Genomic DNA, 15,836 nt, shown 5'->3' with positions numbered 1-15,836 from the left:
CGTTGAATTAATAAATTGAAACGCGAGCGAATCGAGTTGCAATTTTCTCGTAGATTTAAATTAATTAATGATCTTGTCGAAGTTTCTCGAAAAATCGGAAAATCTTTTGCTTCGATAGAAGGCTATTTAATCGCAATGTGTAATCGAAAAATTATAGATAGGATGAGAATTGTTGCGTGATAATCGTATCGATCTTCGATCCTGTACACAGTCAATGGATATTTACAGGAAGATCAACCGCGACTCGTAAACTCTACTTGACCTATACTTTGCTTTGTTTTCACTATATTTGTCCTTTTATATTTCCTTTCTGTAATAACTTCTTTTTCACATTAGTTTAATTGTTTTCTCAGAAATGAACGAATTTAGATTATTGTTTCTACGAACGAGTATAGGACAAGCGCATCGAAATATTACCTTAATTTTTGAGGAGAAGATTCCATCCAGATAAGTTGAATAATTTATTACTCGACAATTCATTATTATCGATGTTTCGAGTTTTTCGTTTTTTATTTTTTGAAAGATATTGAAAGATAGAAGAGGAGTTCAAATTCAACAAATAATTAACAATAACTTCTTTTTCTTAAGTTATTAACTGTTTTTTCAAAAGTGAACGAATTTAGAATATTGTTCTTGTGCGAGTGTAGCTTAAAACGCATCGAAATATTAGGTTAGGTTTTGAGAAGATTCCATCGGTAAGTCGAATAATTCATTGTTATCGGTGCTTCGAATTTTTCGTTTTTACATTGAAAGATATTGAAAGATATCGAAAGATACAAAAGAGTTCAAAATTCAACAGAATTGTATATTATGCAGCACATCAACTTGCCAATTTTAGAATAAATGACGTTCAACCATAAACTCTACTTAACCTAACCTTACTTTTTCTTTCCGTAATAACTTCTTTTTTGTTATTAGTTTAATTGTTTTTTCACGAGTGAACGAATTTGGAATATTTATTTCTTGGAATATTTATTATTTCTTGTACGGATGTAGTTTAAAATCGAAATATTAGGTTAGCTTTCGAAAAGATAATTCGATTAATTTACTATTCGATAATTCATTATTATCGCTGCTTCCAGTTTTTAACATTAAAAAATATCGAAAGATAGAAGAGAAGTTCAAATCTCAATTCAACAAATAATTAACAATAACTTCTTTTTCGTTATTAACTGTTTTTCAAAAAGTGAACGAATTTAAAATATTGTTCTTATGCAGATGTAGCTTTTTGTTATTAAGTTTAACTGTTTTTCCACGAACTTTTGAACGAATTTGGAATATCGTTCCTGTACGAATTTTAAACTAGTGCAGCCGAAATTCATCGAAATATTAGGTTAGCTTTCGAAGAAGATTCCATCGACGAAAAGATCGTTCGATGGCGGTTTCAAAAATTCGGGTCTGAGAATTTCAAAAACGAGTCTCGAGGTAGAATAACGGTTTTCGCGCGTTCGAGTCAAGGCGAAGAAATTGGAAAAGTGGGTATCGACGGCAACCAAAGAAGAATGAAAAGTCTCGAAGCGTGGTCATCGCGCAGAGCTCGAAACGGCACGAGTCCATTTTCGAGTAGAATTACAAGCTGTGACGAGAGATGGACACTGAACGAATAACGAAATCATCGTTACCGTTCGTAAAAAGAACGATTCGTCGAGGAGATATCGTAACAGAGAAATGGATCGAGAAACAAGCTTCGTAAGTCGATAGACCTATTCTTCTATGAGACAATATTTCATACTCGTTTCGGTGTTGTTTTTAAAAGATAAAATATTCGACATTGGAGAATTTATAAAAAAATGAAATACATCGGTTGGAGGTCTGAATGAAGAAAATCCAAGGCTCGATCGAACAAATATTATATATAGTTTCAAAAATATATCGTTTTTCTTTCCAACAAAAATTTCACATGATACGATAATATAAATCTAATATAAACTAAATATATAAACTTTCGTTAAAAAAGATGAATTTAAAGATGTACTTACAATACATGTATAGGGGACTGGGGAGACCACTCTCGACGAGGCCGTGCCTGGTTGGGCATTTGCGCTCCTTTGTTTCTTCACATTCTCAAAGATTCTGCAAAAATAGAAAATAAAAATTTTTCCCACGCGCACATTTATTACCCGCTTCTTCATTCGTGTACATGCACAAAACTCATCGTTTTCGACAGACAGAGTGAGGGAGAAAAAATATCGATCGTCTTTCGATGGAACTCTTGGCCGAGCCAATCGTACACAGTTCGAGCGGAATTATTGAAAAGACAGTATTGGAGAAGGAACGAAAGGGTGAAATTAATCCGCGAAATGTTTGGCCTCGGCCAAAGAGGGGTGCGGCGAAACAACGATTTCGAGGGCGATTGGTGGGAAAGTTGGCCGCGTTATTGCGAGGAGAAATGAAAATTCGCGACGACAATTCCAAAACTTTTCTCATTCTATCCGCTTTACAACTCTTTCCCAAGAAACTTGGAAACTTGAAAATTTGTCATCAAGTGTAGTTTTATAAATTTAACCGGCCCCTCTTTCGCGAAACGACGATCGAAACTCTTCTTCTTCCTCGGAATATCTGTTGTGAAAACGTAGGATGGAAAAAAAAAGAAGAAAAGGAGGGGGGAGGGAGGGAAATTGTTCATCGAAAACGAGTAATTCCATGCACGAACTTTCGTTTCTAGCCGCTCGAAAATATTCAAACCACCACCACGAGGCATGCAAATTGCTATTCTCTATCGTTCGAAAATAAAACGAGCAAAGGAATTGGAAAAAAAAAAAAAATAAAAAAATAAATAAATAAATAAATAAAAAAAGTAAAAAGAATAAAATAGCAATGAAATTTGCTAGTTTGATACGTGCATCTTTGCACGCCGCGCAAAAAACGACGTTCGTTCCGTTCCTCGAAATTCGATTAATCGTTCCGTTGACGCGAGAACCCCTGTGTGCATCGTTCGTTCGTTCGTTCGTTATCTATTCATCGTATTGCGTACCGTGAAACTGGAGGAAAAAAAAAAAAATGAAAAATAAAAAATAAAAAAATAAAAAAGGGAGAATCGATGAAATTTTTAGGTTAAAATGGCGAACAGGGATAAATGGGATGATTGATATCGCACGATTGAGATTTAAGGACTCGAAAGGGATATCGCGAGTAATTTATATTATATATTAACTCGTATCTTTATATATCTTATCTTTAATATATTATCTTAATATCCTTTCTAATATCCTTTTTTTTGGAATTTTACGAATGTAAGTTGAATAGGATAGCGAACTTTGAAAATCACGAAGAAGGAGAAAATTGTCTCTCCAACTAATTTACGCGAGCCTTTCTCACTTATCCCGTCGAAAAACGAGTCTTGAATCCCCATGATAATTTCGAGGTATTCGAAGAAGGAATGGGACAAGTTTGCGTATCGACGGAGTTTAAGATCGTTTCGAGCGTTTGAGAGGGAAGAAGAGGGTAGAAAAGGAGGAAAATGGGAACAGTTTGGAAGGAATCGGCAAGAAGAATTGTCCCCGCAACCGCAGTGATACGTGCATCCGCCCCGGTTATCGATCATTGTTCCCGTTGTTTGCAAACTGGCGCCGATTCGATGCCATCCGTTTCGTCGATGTCTCTCCCTTCCAATCTTTTTTCGATCTCCAAGTCTCTCTCCGTTTCGAAAAAAAAGGAAAACGTGTCTTTTAATGTTTCGCTTCCTAATCTAGGGAATTTCTAGATAGAAGGAGGCTAGGGATCACTAGAATTAATTTCTTTAGATTCGAATAACTATTTATTGATATTCTTATAATGTCGTTCCTTCGAATTTTTGTTCGCCATTTTTTTTTTTCGATCTTCAAGTCTCTCACTCTCCATTTCGAAAGAAAACGTAAAACGCTACTCGTGTCCTTTAATCTTTCGCGCGATTCCTCATCTAGGGAATTTTTAGATAGAAGGAGGCTAGGGATCACTAGAATTAATTTCTTTAGATTCGAATAACTATTTATTGATATTCTTATAACGTCCTTCGAATCTTTATTCGCCATTTTTTTTTTTTTTGAACTTCAAGTCTCTCTCCGTTTCGAAAAAAAAGAAAAACGTGTCTTGTAATCTTTCGCGTGATTTCTAATGTAGAAAATTTTTAGTTAACGCTAGGGATCACCAGAATTACTTTCTTTTAGATTCGACTGTTTATTGATATTCCCATAACGTCGTCTCTTCGAAAAATTGAAAAAGCTAATTTTCGATTCGATTTATCAATTTATATCGAGTCGAATAAGCTAGGGATCACCAGAATTAATTTCTTTAGATTCGAAGAACTATTTATAAATATTCTTATAACGTCGTTCTTTCGAATTTTTATTCGCCATTTTTTTTTTTTTTGATTATTAAAGTTTTTTTTCGTTTCGAAAAAAAAAAAGAAAATGCTATTGAATTCGCGTTTTTTAATCTTTCGCATGATAATCTAGGGAATTTATAGTCGACAGAAGGAAGCTAGGGATTACCAGAATTAATTTCTTTAGATTCGAACGACTGTTTATTGATATTATGTTATTCCTTCGAAAAATTATTACTCTCGCGAAGTGGAATCCTTTTTATTAATCAAAGATATTCACGCATATCGTCATTCCTTCGAAAAATTACAAAAGCTAATTTAATTCGATTTATATCGAGTCGAAAAAATCGGAGAGAATTTTGATCATAAAAATTGTACGGAATGAATCGTGGAATTTATGAATTCGAACGATTTGAATAAGATCTTTGCGAAGGAATACAAGAATAGAGAAAGAAAGAGACTTAAACGTTCGTTAAATTCAATGGAAACGAGATAAAGAAGAAAGGAAGTATTTGCGGTGTAATAATTTTCTTGATTCGTATCACACACTTTCCACTATTCACTTCTGTGATTTGTTCAAGACGAATCAAAAATCGAAGGTAAATTACGCGTCAAGTATTTTTTTTTTTTTTCCTCTCGAATAATCATACATATACGTGCAAGTGGTTCAAGCATATATATACACAGATAAAATAGCGAGAGGCGGATTTTCTCCGTTGGTGAAATGGTTTTATTCCATTAGAGAAGCCATTGATAAAATATACGAAAATTTATAGGCACGTGGTTTTTCCAAAAAGAGAGAGAGAGAGAGAGAGAGAGAAAAAAAAATCAGATATGAGCATCGCTTCCATTTCTATAAAAAGGAATACTTTTCTCTTTTTCTCTTTTCCTTTTCATAGAGACGTAAATGTGAAAGCAGAGGATCGCTATTGAAAATATCTAATACGAGAATTTGCCCAACTATTTTCATACTACATTTTTACTTTATATTCGAAAATATATTTCAATACGATAATCTTGAAAATTCACTTATCTTAATTTTATTAATATTATTACTTCTCCTTATCTTTACGATCGACGATTACACGACACCTTTGCCAAAATTAAAAGGACATAAACCTAACCTAAATATTAACGAAAATATTTTTCAAAAGAATTCCATTTTACTTTTCGAGGGAGAGCGCGAAAAAAGGGAAGAAAAAAAGAAAGAGAGAAACAATGTAGAATGTATATAATGTAGAATGAAGGAGGAGGAGGAGGAGGAGGAGAGGAGCAGAAGAAAAGAAGGAAAGGAGAGGAGGAGGAGGAGAGGAGGAGGAGAGGAGGAGAGGAGGACAGGAGGAGGAGAGGAGAGGAGAGGAGGAGAGGGGAGGAGAGGAGAGGAGAGGAGGAGAAGGAGGAGTGGAAGAGAGGAGGAGGAGGAGGAGGAGTGGAAGAGAGGAGGAGGAGGAGGAGGAGGGGAGGAGGGGAGGAGGAGAGGAGGAGGAGGGGAGGAGGAGAGGAGGAGGAGGAGAGGAGGAGGAGAGGAGGAGGAGGAGAGGAGGAGGAGAGGAGGAGGAGGAGGGATCGCAACAAAGCCTTCGAGAATTAATTTCGCGCGTATAAATAAGATCGTAATAAGCGAGCGTCCGTTAAACCACCGTCCCAATTAAAACATTTCCATTTTCGAAACGCGTTGTGTTTAAACGCTAACGAGCCCACCCCCTTCAATTATGCAAAATTCCACCGACGAGCGCGCTCATCTCGATCATCGAGATGCCTCTCTCCCCCCTCCCGCTTCGAAAAATTGGAAAGCTGGTTATACTCGCTTTCGAACGAGAATCTCTCTCTATCGTGCAAAACGCGATCGATAACCCTTAATCTGTCTTAATCAAAGGTTGATTGATACAGCCATAATATTGCCATCCTTTAGAAAAATTGGGAAAGCTACTTTGGCGAATTTTCGAAATTTTGCAAAGCAGATTGAATCTTGGGTCGATGAATATGTGTCCACGAAATACGAATATTATAATGAAAATTCATCTTAATCACGGATATTTCCAATATCCCCTCGAGAAAAGAAAAGATACTTTGAAAAATTCGAAATTTTTTTCATTGAGGGCCAAAAAGAAAGGAAGGTAAATTCCAATAACGCGTCTTAATTACATTTCGAATCATATTTCAAATCAAATCTAGTTTTCTCCTTGGATTTTCAGTTGGTTATCTCTCATCTCTTCGAGAGAAAAAAAGGAACTTATTTTGAAAAATTCGAAATTTCGAAACTCTTTCCATCGAAAAAAAAAGAAAGGTATGGTCACAGATTTTCTTCCATCGTCCTCTCTTCGAAAAACTGGAAAATTCTTTGAAAAAGAAAAATTTTCTTGGAAATTTCGCAAAGGATAAATCCTCTCCTCCATAACGTCGAAATTTTTTAATCATAATAATCTATCATTCTTTCCAGAAACTAGAAACTAGAAAAAAAAAAATCTACTTTGAAAAATTCAAAATTTCGAAACTCTCTCCATCGAGATCATTGTCTCTCCGAAAAAGAAAACTGAAAAATTTTTGAAAAATTTCGCGAAGAATCTCAATCAGAGACATTCTCACTTCTTCGAGAGAAAAAAAAGAAGCTATTTTGAAAAATTCGAAATTTCGAAATTTTTCCCATCGAGAAAAAAAGGAATACGTGGTCACAAATTTTTTCTCACGTCGTCCTCCACAAACAGTGGTAGCCTCTCCATCGAGTCCCTTTGAAAGGGATGCGTGTCACGGATTTTTGTCAGTCGACGGTATAACGAAAGGAAGAACGACGACGTCGAGATTAATCGATCCCGGAACCCGGTTGCTTTTTGGCGGAGCACAATGGCCGGCCTACAGTTGGATGAGCTAAGATGGATGAGCCCGCGGAAAACAATTTCTGGCTGGAATGGTTAAACCGATATATTCGCCTCTCTCTCCTTTTAAAAATTTTTCTTTAATCTAATTTGTTATCCTTGTTCGTTTTCTTCCTTCTTGCACGCCTCTTCGAGAACGGTAAAAAAGAAAATGAGAAAATTTTCTATCCTATATTCTTCGAAATAACGATAGAAAACAAGATTTTCGACAAAAATTCGATAATACTTTCTTTCACTCCTAAAAAAAATACTTTAACAATCAAACGAAAAAGATAATTAATGATGAGCAAAATTTAATGATCGAAGTTTATTTCGAGTTCAACTTCAATTTTAATCTATCTTCGAAACGTAATGATAATCGCGAATAAAACGAATAAATATTATTCGAAGCATTTTTACACACTTTAATAATTCGAAACTTTTTATCAGTTACTTTTCAATTGTATGGCCTCGCATACGTCTCGAGAAAGAAGAGAAGGAGGAGGAGAAGGAAGAAGAAGAAGGAAGCTTAACCGAGACAGAGAGAGAGAAAGAGAGAGAGAATCGATACGTCGAACGACAAAGAGGTTAACGATGCACGGTGAAATGAAAACAAGCGTGTATACGGTCGCTTCGACGGTCGCGGCGAATATAACACACATTTACGTTCCTTCCTTTGGCATGAACGGTTCGTTCCACGAGGATACACGGTTTCTTCTACTCTCCTTCTACTGCTCTCTTTCTCTCTTTCCCCTCCCCACTCCATCATTCCTGACATGCAACGGAGAACGACACGCAACGAGTTTTTTCGTTCACGATCAATCGACTTCATCAACAAGGGAGAAGACGATTTTCGCGTGGCGGATCGCGTGATGGATTCTTTCGTAAAAGCAAGTAGAAAAAAGTACGTTTCTTCATACGTTAACCATAATCGTTTAGATTTATGCGTATCAGATTATATAGATGTGTATAATATAATCTATATAGATTTATATAGATACGTATATTATATATATTTATATAGATTATTTATATTTATTTATATTTATATAGATTTATTTATATTTATATAGATTTTGTGAAATTTGTTTTTCTATAGGGCAAGTATAATTTCATTCTTTCGTTGCGTTTTCTTGAAACGATTTCTTCCAGTTTTATTTAATATTTGACACGCAACGTATTTTACTTGTGCGCAACGTATGCAACCGCCAAACGCTTGTTTTCTAGTAAAATTTATCCACTATCTACGCGATATTAAAAAAACGCGTTACGATAGCTGAAGTTCCGCCGCGTTTTCAAATATTTATCGAAGGAAGAGTGTGATGTTTGTATATCGCCAGTCTAACAGGAACACGATAATACTGAAAAAAAAGAAATAATCTCGAGCGAATGTAAACGTTTCCTGCGAGAAAAATTACGGGGACATAATTGTCAAGAATAAAATTAAAGAAGAAGGGACATAATGTCGTGTTATGTCATTCGAAGAGAAGAAAAGCTCGATTTAAGGATTTTCCCAAGGAAATTTCGAAAATAATTTTAATTTTCTTCTCGATATTAATCCGAGACGATTTCGTTAAGAATATAAGGCGCCTATTATATTCCTTTTGACGCAAGGTTTTTGTTAATAAAAGAAAGCGAGGCGAATTGAAAAGGGAAAGTTCTCTTGGGGAAAAGGGGGTGTGTGTATCATGCCGCAAAAGAGATCTCGACCTATTCTTATTTCGGTTGATTTAAGAACCGTTTCCAGGAACATTATTCAAATCCTAAACTGGAAACGTTATCTCGCGATCGTTAATGCATGCGGCTCGTTTCATCGTGGTGCACCGCGTGTTAAACCCGCCCCGGCCACGGAATCTTACTCGCGCGATGCGCCACCAACACGCGAAACTCGCCCCCGAAACTTTTTCTCCCTTTTCTTCCCCCTCCCCCTTCCTTCTTCGAACCGGGTAAAATCGATCGAACTTTCGATCTATCACACCTTTATTCGTCTCGATTTTTTCTCATCGGCGATTTTTCTGGAAATCTCGATCGTTTTTCCTACGATCTATCGGCGATCGATATGATTTTTTTTTTATTTTATGGCAATTTTTCGTCATTTCTGATCTCTCGGTCCGCGAAATTTTTCTTTGAAAATTTTGAAATTTTTTCCAATTTATGATTCAGCAATTTGTCATAAATTATTGATGGCAATTTTTTGGATAATTTTTTCTCCAATCGATTTTTATAATATTGATAATTTTTCCGATCTGATGATTTAGTGATCTATCATTTTTTGGTGACGATTTTTTGAATCGATTTTTTTGGAAAATTTCTTCCCGATTTATTATGGATTTATTATCGGTTTTCGCGGTAATTTGATGGCAATTTTCATCATTTTCCCTGGATCTATCTACGATCCATCGCGATCCATCTGATTTTGATAATTTTTCCGATCTATGATCTATTATAATTATTGATAACAATTTTTTGGGTAATTTTTCCCCGATCCATTTCGCAGTGATTTAATATGATTTTGATGATGGCAATTTTGATAATTTTTCCTCGAATCGAGGTGATTTTTATAATAATACTGATAATTTTTCCAATCTATCATCTAGTGACTTATCATAATTGCCATTATTCCAATAAAACTTGCCATTATTCCAATAGATAGATAGAGGAACGCGGCGGTTATAATCGAAGCTGGATAAAATTGAATTTTTAAAGCCAGTCAAAGTTAAAGGAAATCAATTGTAGTTAGGTTAGATTCGAGGAGCAAACTTAGTTTCACACTTAGAAGTGAAGAATAATTTCGTATAAAAATTCTCAACCAAACGTTATTCAAGATCGAGGGTCATCAACTTTTTAACAGAACAAATCCACGATTCCACCATTTTCGTTCGTTCATTTTTCAGATACTCGTATAATAACGAGAATAACACAGGTTTCACTGTACTTACGAAAAAGAGGGGGAAAAAAAAAGAAATCGAATCTCTTATTCGTTATTTTTCCCCTCCAATCGAACGAAATCAGTCCGTTCTCATATTTTGCGAGAAATATGACGTCAAAACGTTTCATCTCCCCCCTCCCCTCAACTATTATCCGAAATCGCGAAAACCGGCGTGAAACCGCATTGGTCGAACGGTGAAACTTATCTCTCCCCACCCCCCTCTCCCTCTTTCTCTCCGCCCAATCGTAACGTCGAGAAAACGAAAGGAAAAAAATTCGAAAGATTCGAGTCGATCGTTTCTTCGCACGGTGAACGGCTCAGTTTTTTTAGAAAAGGCGCATTTCGACGCGGCAGGAACACGAAAGGGAAATTTCTGGAAACTTTCCCCTTTTTCTCTATCATCGGATCGATAATTTCGAAGAGAACTTGGAGGTGTATTCTACAGAGATGTTTTACATACGTGTGCGATTCAGAAAACTTTTTTTCAAATGTATCGTGCTTTAATAATATCTCGTGTGTCGTTTATCCTTTACGATTAACTAGTGCTAGTGGAAAAATATTTTCGAGGAGAGATCGGGGTAAAAATCCCATTTTTCATTTTCCTCGAGTTTCGTGGACCGATGAGGAGAGGAGCAACGTCACTTGAATAACGTTCCCGTGGATAAATGTTATCGCAACGCGATAGAGAAAAATTTGGAGAGAAGAAATTTTTGAAATTTTCAATTCAAGAATCTGTTTCTCACGTTAAAAATCGTGTGTCACACGTGTGTCGATTTCAATATTCATCGAATCTCTTGTAAAGTACGAGTAAACTTTATTTTTCTTCTTATTTCACGAAATCGTTTAGTTTCAACGAAATGGCACGCGCCTTCCTTCCTTCCTTCCATCCTTTCAATGTCGCGATCGAGCATTCTTGACACGATTTTCAGGTCACCCTGTTGTCATTATCGAGTACACCCTCGTTGTGCAAGAGAGCCTAGGTCAAGCGAGGGTTTATACACAAGAGGAAAAAAGAAAAGAAGAAAAGAAAAGAAAGGGGGAAAAAAACGATAACCGGTAGACAATACGTTCTCCAACACGACATTGAACTTCTCGAGATACCTCCTTTCCCTCCTCCTCCTCCTCGTTTGCCCGTGAACGCTCCATTTAGAAATTCCTTTTCGACGAGTCGATGGAACGCGTCGAGATCTAAAAAGAAACGGCCGATGTTGTCATGTAATATCGATACACACGCGTCTCTCGTCGTTAATCTTTCATCCTTGAATATAACGAACGTGCAAGAACGAAGCAATTTCAATGGAAAAATTCATTTTCGTTCGATTCGAGAGAAGAAAATATTCGAACGACAAGTTTTCGAGTCACCGATGCTAAACCGACATAGACTCGAACGGAGGTAGGTAATGGTGAAGTAACGCAAAAAATTTAGAGAGAAAAGGAACGAAGGCAATAGAGATAAGATAAGATAAGATAAGATTTTTTGCGCTGGAATTTACTCGAAGATTATTGGAGGACAGGTTGTAAAACGAAATAACGGTCAGAAATAACGGTCAGAAATAACGGTAAGAAAGAATATATTCTATAAAGAAAAAGTAGGAATAAACTATGTTAAATTATTGTGAGCTCGGTTCAAAAAGCGTCCAGTCGCACTCGATTCGCGCATAAATATATACGAGATACGAGTCGTCGTACCTTTGCATATATATATATATTTCCAAGATGTATTGTCATATGTTGTCATATGATTATCACGTAAAAGTATCTCTAGGAGAACGTGAAAATTTCTCTCTAAGAAAATCTATTTACGATACTCTAAAATAGAGTTTGTTTAATATTGGAGCTTTCTATGAAGGAACAGATCGTGAAACGACTCGACCAAACGTAACAATGAGAAAGAATATATTCGACAAAGAAAAAATAGGAATAAACTGCGTTAAATATGGGTCGTGTCGAATACCTTTAGACGTATATAAATTCAACATACATTCGTCAACGAATAGATCCAGTTTCCTTCTTTCTCCATTTTTCTTCTTTTCACTTCCACTGATGAACTCGATACCTCCTTTTTATCTACACGCTCTTCGAACCGTGTTCTCGAAGTGAAATTCATTCGTAAATAAGTAAAAAGAGGAGAAGGGGAGGGGAAAGAAGTAAAACGCGAATATTCCTCCTTTCCTTTCCCCCCTCCCTCTTTTAAAAAAATTTTGCATGCATAAACGAGTTTAACGGATTGCGCGAAACATTTCTCGAACGCGGGAGTCGTTGTTGAAAGGAATTCGGTTTGAAATTGCCGCGAGGTCGAACCCGTTTTGTCCGAAAGAAGCTCGCGAGCGCGAAACGACACGTTCGAGCGATTTTTCACGCGTCTCTCTGAATATATTGAACACGTTTTAAAACTTTTCTCGTTCGTTCGTTCGTTCGTTCGGGTGGGGCTCATCGTCAAAACAAACCCGGGTCAAGCACGTTGCCCTAATTCTCCTCCACCACTTTCAACAGGCGATCGTTAAAATTTCGTCCACTCTCTCTCTCTCTCTTTCTGTTACATCAGCGTTTAAATTTCAAAACAAAGAGGGGAGAAGAAGAGGATTCTTCGAGGGATAATAATTCTGGATAGAGCTAGATTTCTTTGATTCTTTTAGAGAGAACGATACTTTCTTTTTTTTTTTTTTACGAAGGATATATATGGAAAGAAAGGAAGAAACGATACGATTGAAATTGAAAAATTGGTGTCACCCTTTGGGATTTTCGTAACGAAAACGAGTCGAAGGGCATGGAAATTATCCGAATGCTCGGTCCTCGTCTTTCCAACATCTTTCCATCGCTAAGAGGAGTTTGAAAGGACGGTAATTCTGAGACGGTTGCGCCATAAAAGGCTCTAAAGGCCCCTCTTTCTCTCTCTCTCTCTCTCTCTCTCAAGAGAGCACGGTTGAATTAGGCTTTTAGCACGTATTTCGAAAAGCGATGGGAAAAAGGGAGGACAAGTGCGTTTTAATTAAACGAAGAGCGTATTCGAACGTGAAAATTCTTTGTGCGAGATTGCTTCTGAATAATATATTTTTTTTTTCTTTCTTTTTTAAATAAATCTTTGATAAACCGTTTCGCGGTTATTTATCCAAATCTTCGTCAAGATCTTTGTTATTCTTCAATTTTTTCTCTTTTTCTTTCTTTTTTAAGGAATTATTAACGATTCCAGGAAAATTGCCGCGATATAGAGAAACAATTCGGCGAAATAATTCTTATTATTAGACTTTCTATCCCGGCCAATCATCGCGTTCGCGTGCCTTTAAGGCGTTTCGAAGAAGATGAAAAATTGGAACTTTCGAATGACTGGAGACTGGGTCAAAATGTACATACATAACGTACATACGTAACGTGTATATATATATATATATATATATATATATATATATATATATAAAACATTAAAGTCGTGCAATTGTAAATAAAAGATTTTTTCAACTTTGAAATTACACGTAGGAAACGTGACTCCCGCTGCTTCGTGACTTTCGAGCACGGCTACAATTCAACTGTGAAATTCTCCGTAATTTCGGTTAAAATTACCAAGATTCCCTCGCATCTCCTCCAACTCGTATCTCCCATTTTCTCGAAAATTTGACACATCTCCATCGCATGTAGATAGAACAAAACCCTTCGACTCTATCCGCGAATCGAATTTAAATCGCATCGTCCCTTGCCCTCCTCCTTTCTCGGTTGGAAGAGGGTTGGAAGGATCGAGGATTGGCCGATTCCGTCCCAAGGACGGAGACTAACGTTTCCTAACTCGATCCCCCTTCAACCTTTCTCCTCGAGCACTTTTGAGGGGGGTGGGTGGGGGAGGGCTTGCACAGCCCCTTCTCTCTCTCTCTCTCTCTCTCTCTCTCTCTCTCTCTCTCTCTCTCTCTCTCTCTCTCTCTCTCTCTGCGCCATGGCTTGGAGGATCGTGGAGCAACGCAAAGGCCAAGTGTCGCGGCCACCCTTCTCGTGCATCGATTACGTCGTTCTTCGCCTCGTTCCCCTCCTCCTCGTCGCTGCACGAGGTCGAAACGCGATCAAAGGCGGACAAAGCTAAACGGACGCGTGTCCCGACAATTTTTCTTCGATCAACACCCCTCCTCCTCCTTTTCTGGTTTCAGTGAGTTTTTCAACGAGAAGACAACGGAAAAGGATAATTAGGGGGAAATTCGAGACGGTGGGGAAGGAATTAATTTTTGTAGAAAGGTTTGGAGAAGGGAGGTAATCATGGATGAAATTTGTGTTGGTAAGATTAGATGAAACGTGAAGAAAAGATTTTCGAATATTTCGAAAAAAATTTTCAGAAAAAGCAATTGTTAAGATGAGTGGTATTTTGCTTATCCATTCGCTATTTATTGTAATAATAATAATAAATTTTTGTTCGAAATAAGAGAAGAGAAGTTGAAAACGATCTCAAATTTGTGGCGCGCCGATCGAACGTTATCGTTAACTTTTCAGGTTCATTTCGATACGATATTGCTCGAAAGTATGCAACGCAAATTTACAGGATACGTTCACAAAGGAGGGATACGGTTAAACCAAGCGTTCACGCGAAGCTGTGTTTCTTGTTTGGAGAAAGTTCGATTCTCGATAGAGGGGGTGTGTGAGAGGGAATTTTGGTATTATTCTTACACGATTCTTGATATTGCAAGTGCAAAATATGAAGATGCAATTCGAAAAAATTGAAATAATTATACTTCAATTGCAATCATTTATATGTAAAATTAATACTTGGATATAGATAAGGATAAAGGAGCAAATGATACAGATACCTCTTGTTACAAATTTTAAAAAAATTCTATTGAAACCTTTCAAATTCAATTATCTGCAAACTAACAACACTTGGATCAACAACAATTATCGTTTATTTTAATTTTATGCTTAGATATAGATCGATAGAGGAGCAAACGATACCTCTTGTTACAAATTTTTTAAAAATTCTATTGAAACCTTTCAAATTCAATTATCTGCAAGAAACAACGATAAACTAATAACACCTGGATAATTATCGTTTAATTTTATATTTAAATATAGATCGATAGAGGAGCAAATGATTTTGGAGCTTTTGTTACAAATTTTAAACAATAAACAGAAATACAAGAATACAAAAATTCGAATCCAAATCTTTCGAATTTAATTACATGCAAAAACCAACTGACAAACTTGTAACACCTGAATAATTATTTATATATCTAAATATAATATATATATATTTATAATATATCTATAATATAATAATATCTATAATATATTTAATTCCAATCATTTATACTCAAAATTGATACTCATAAGAGCAAACAAAATACAGCTCAACTTATGCACATACCTATCGTTACAAATATTCTACAAATTTTAAACAATATCACAAACACACAGGGACACAAAAATTCTATCAAAACTTCTCTCGTTCAACCACCTGAAAACTATCTCTACTGCCATCTTACCATCTTACCTTAACGAAAAAAGAAGAAAAAGAAGAAGAAAACGATCTAATAAACGAAGATTGCTTACGCTCGAGGAACGGAATATATTCCTCGAGTCCCTCCCGGGAGGACAACAAGTCAGAGGAACAAAGACAGCCCATCGTATTTGCCGATTCGAACGCGACAGGATAAAGGTTAAACGGATAAAGAGTTGCACGTGTCGGGGGAGGGATAGGCCAGCAATCGAACTGTACCGCTTTTAAAAAGAATCCGCACCATCTCTCTCTCTCTCTCTCTCTCTCTCTATGGATGGATTTATTTTC

At 36.5% G+C, this 15,836-nt stretch overlaps 1 protein-coding gene across 1 annotated transcript in view; it reads right to left on the bottom strand.

Annotated features, from left to right (window-relative positions):
• The window catches only part of LOC122720848 (heparan sulfate glucosamine 3-O-sulfotransferase 1), a 45,772-nt gene that overhangs the window by 14,340 nt on the left and 15,596 nt on the right, over window positions 1–15,836 (bottom strand). The window contains exon 2 of the mRNA XM_043947881.1: window positions 1,980–2,073. Coding sequence (XP_043803816.1) covers window positions 1,980–2,038 — 59 coding nt within the window. The 5' untranslated portion in view covers window positions 2,039–2,073. The remainder of the gene's footprint in view (window positions 1–1,979; window positions 2,074–15,836) is intronic.

The sequence above is a fragment of the Apis laboriosa genome, unplaced genomic scaffold (genome assembly GCF_014066325.1).
Source record: "Apis laboriosa isolate Shangri-la unplaced genomic scaffold, ASM1406632v1 scaffold105_cov147, whole genome shotgun sequence".
Taxonomy (NCBI): Eukaryota; Metazoa; Arthropoda; class Insecta; order Hymenoptera; family Apidae; genus Apis; species Apis laboriosa.
The sequence above is the reverse complement of the archived record's forward strand: the minus strand, read 5'-3'. Positions and strand labels throughout refer to the sequence as shown.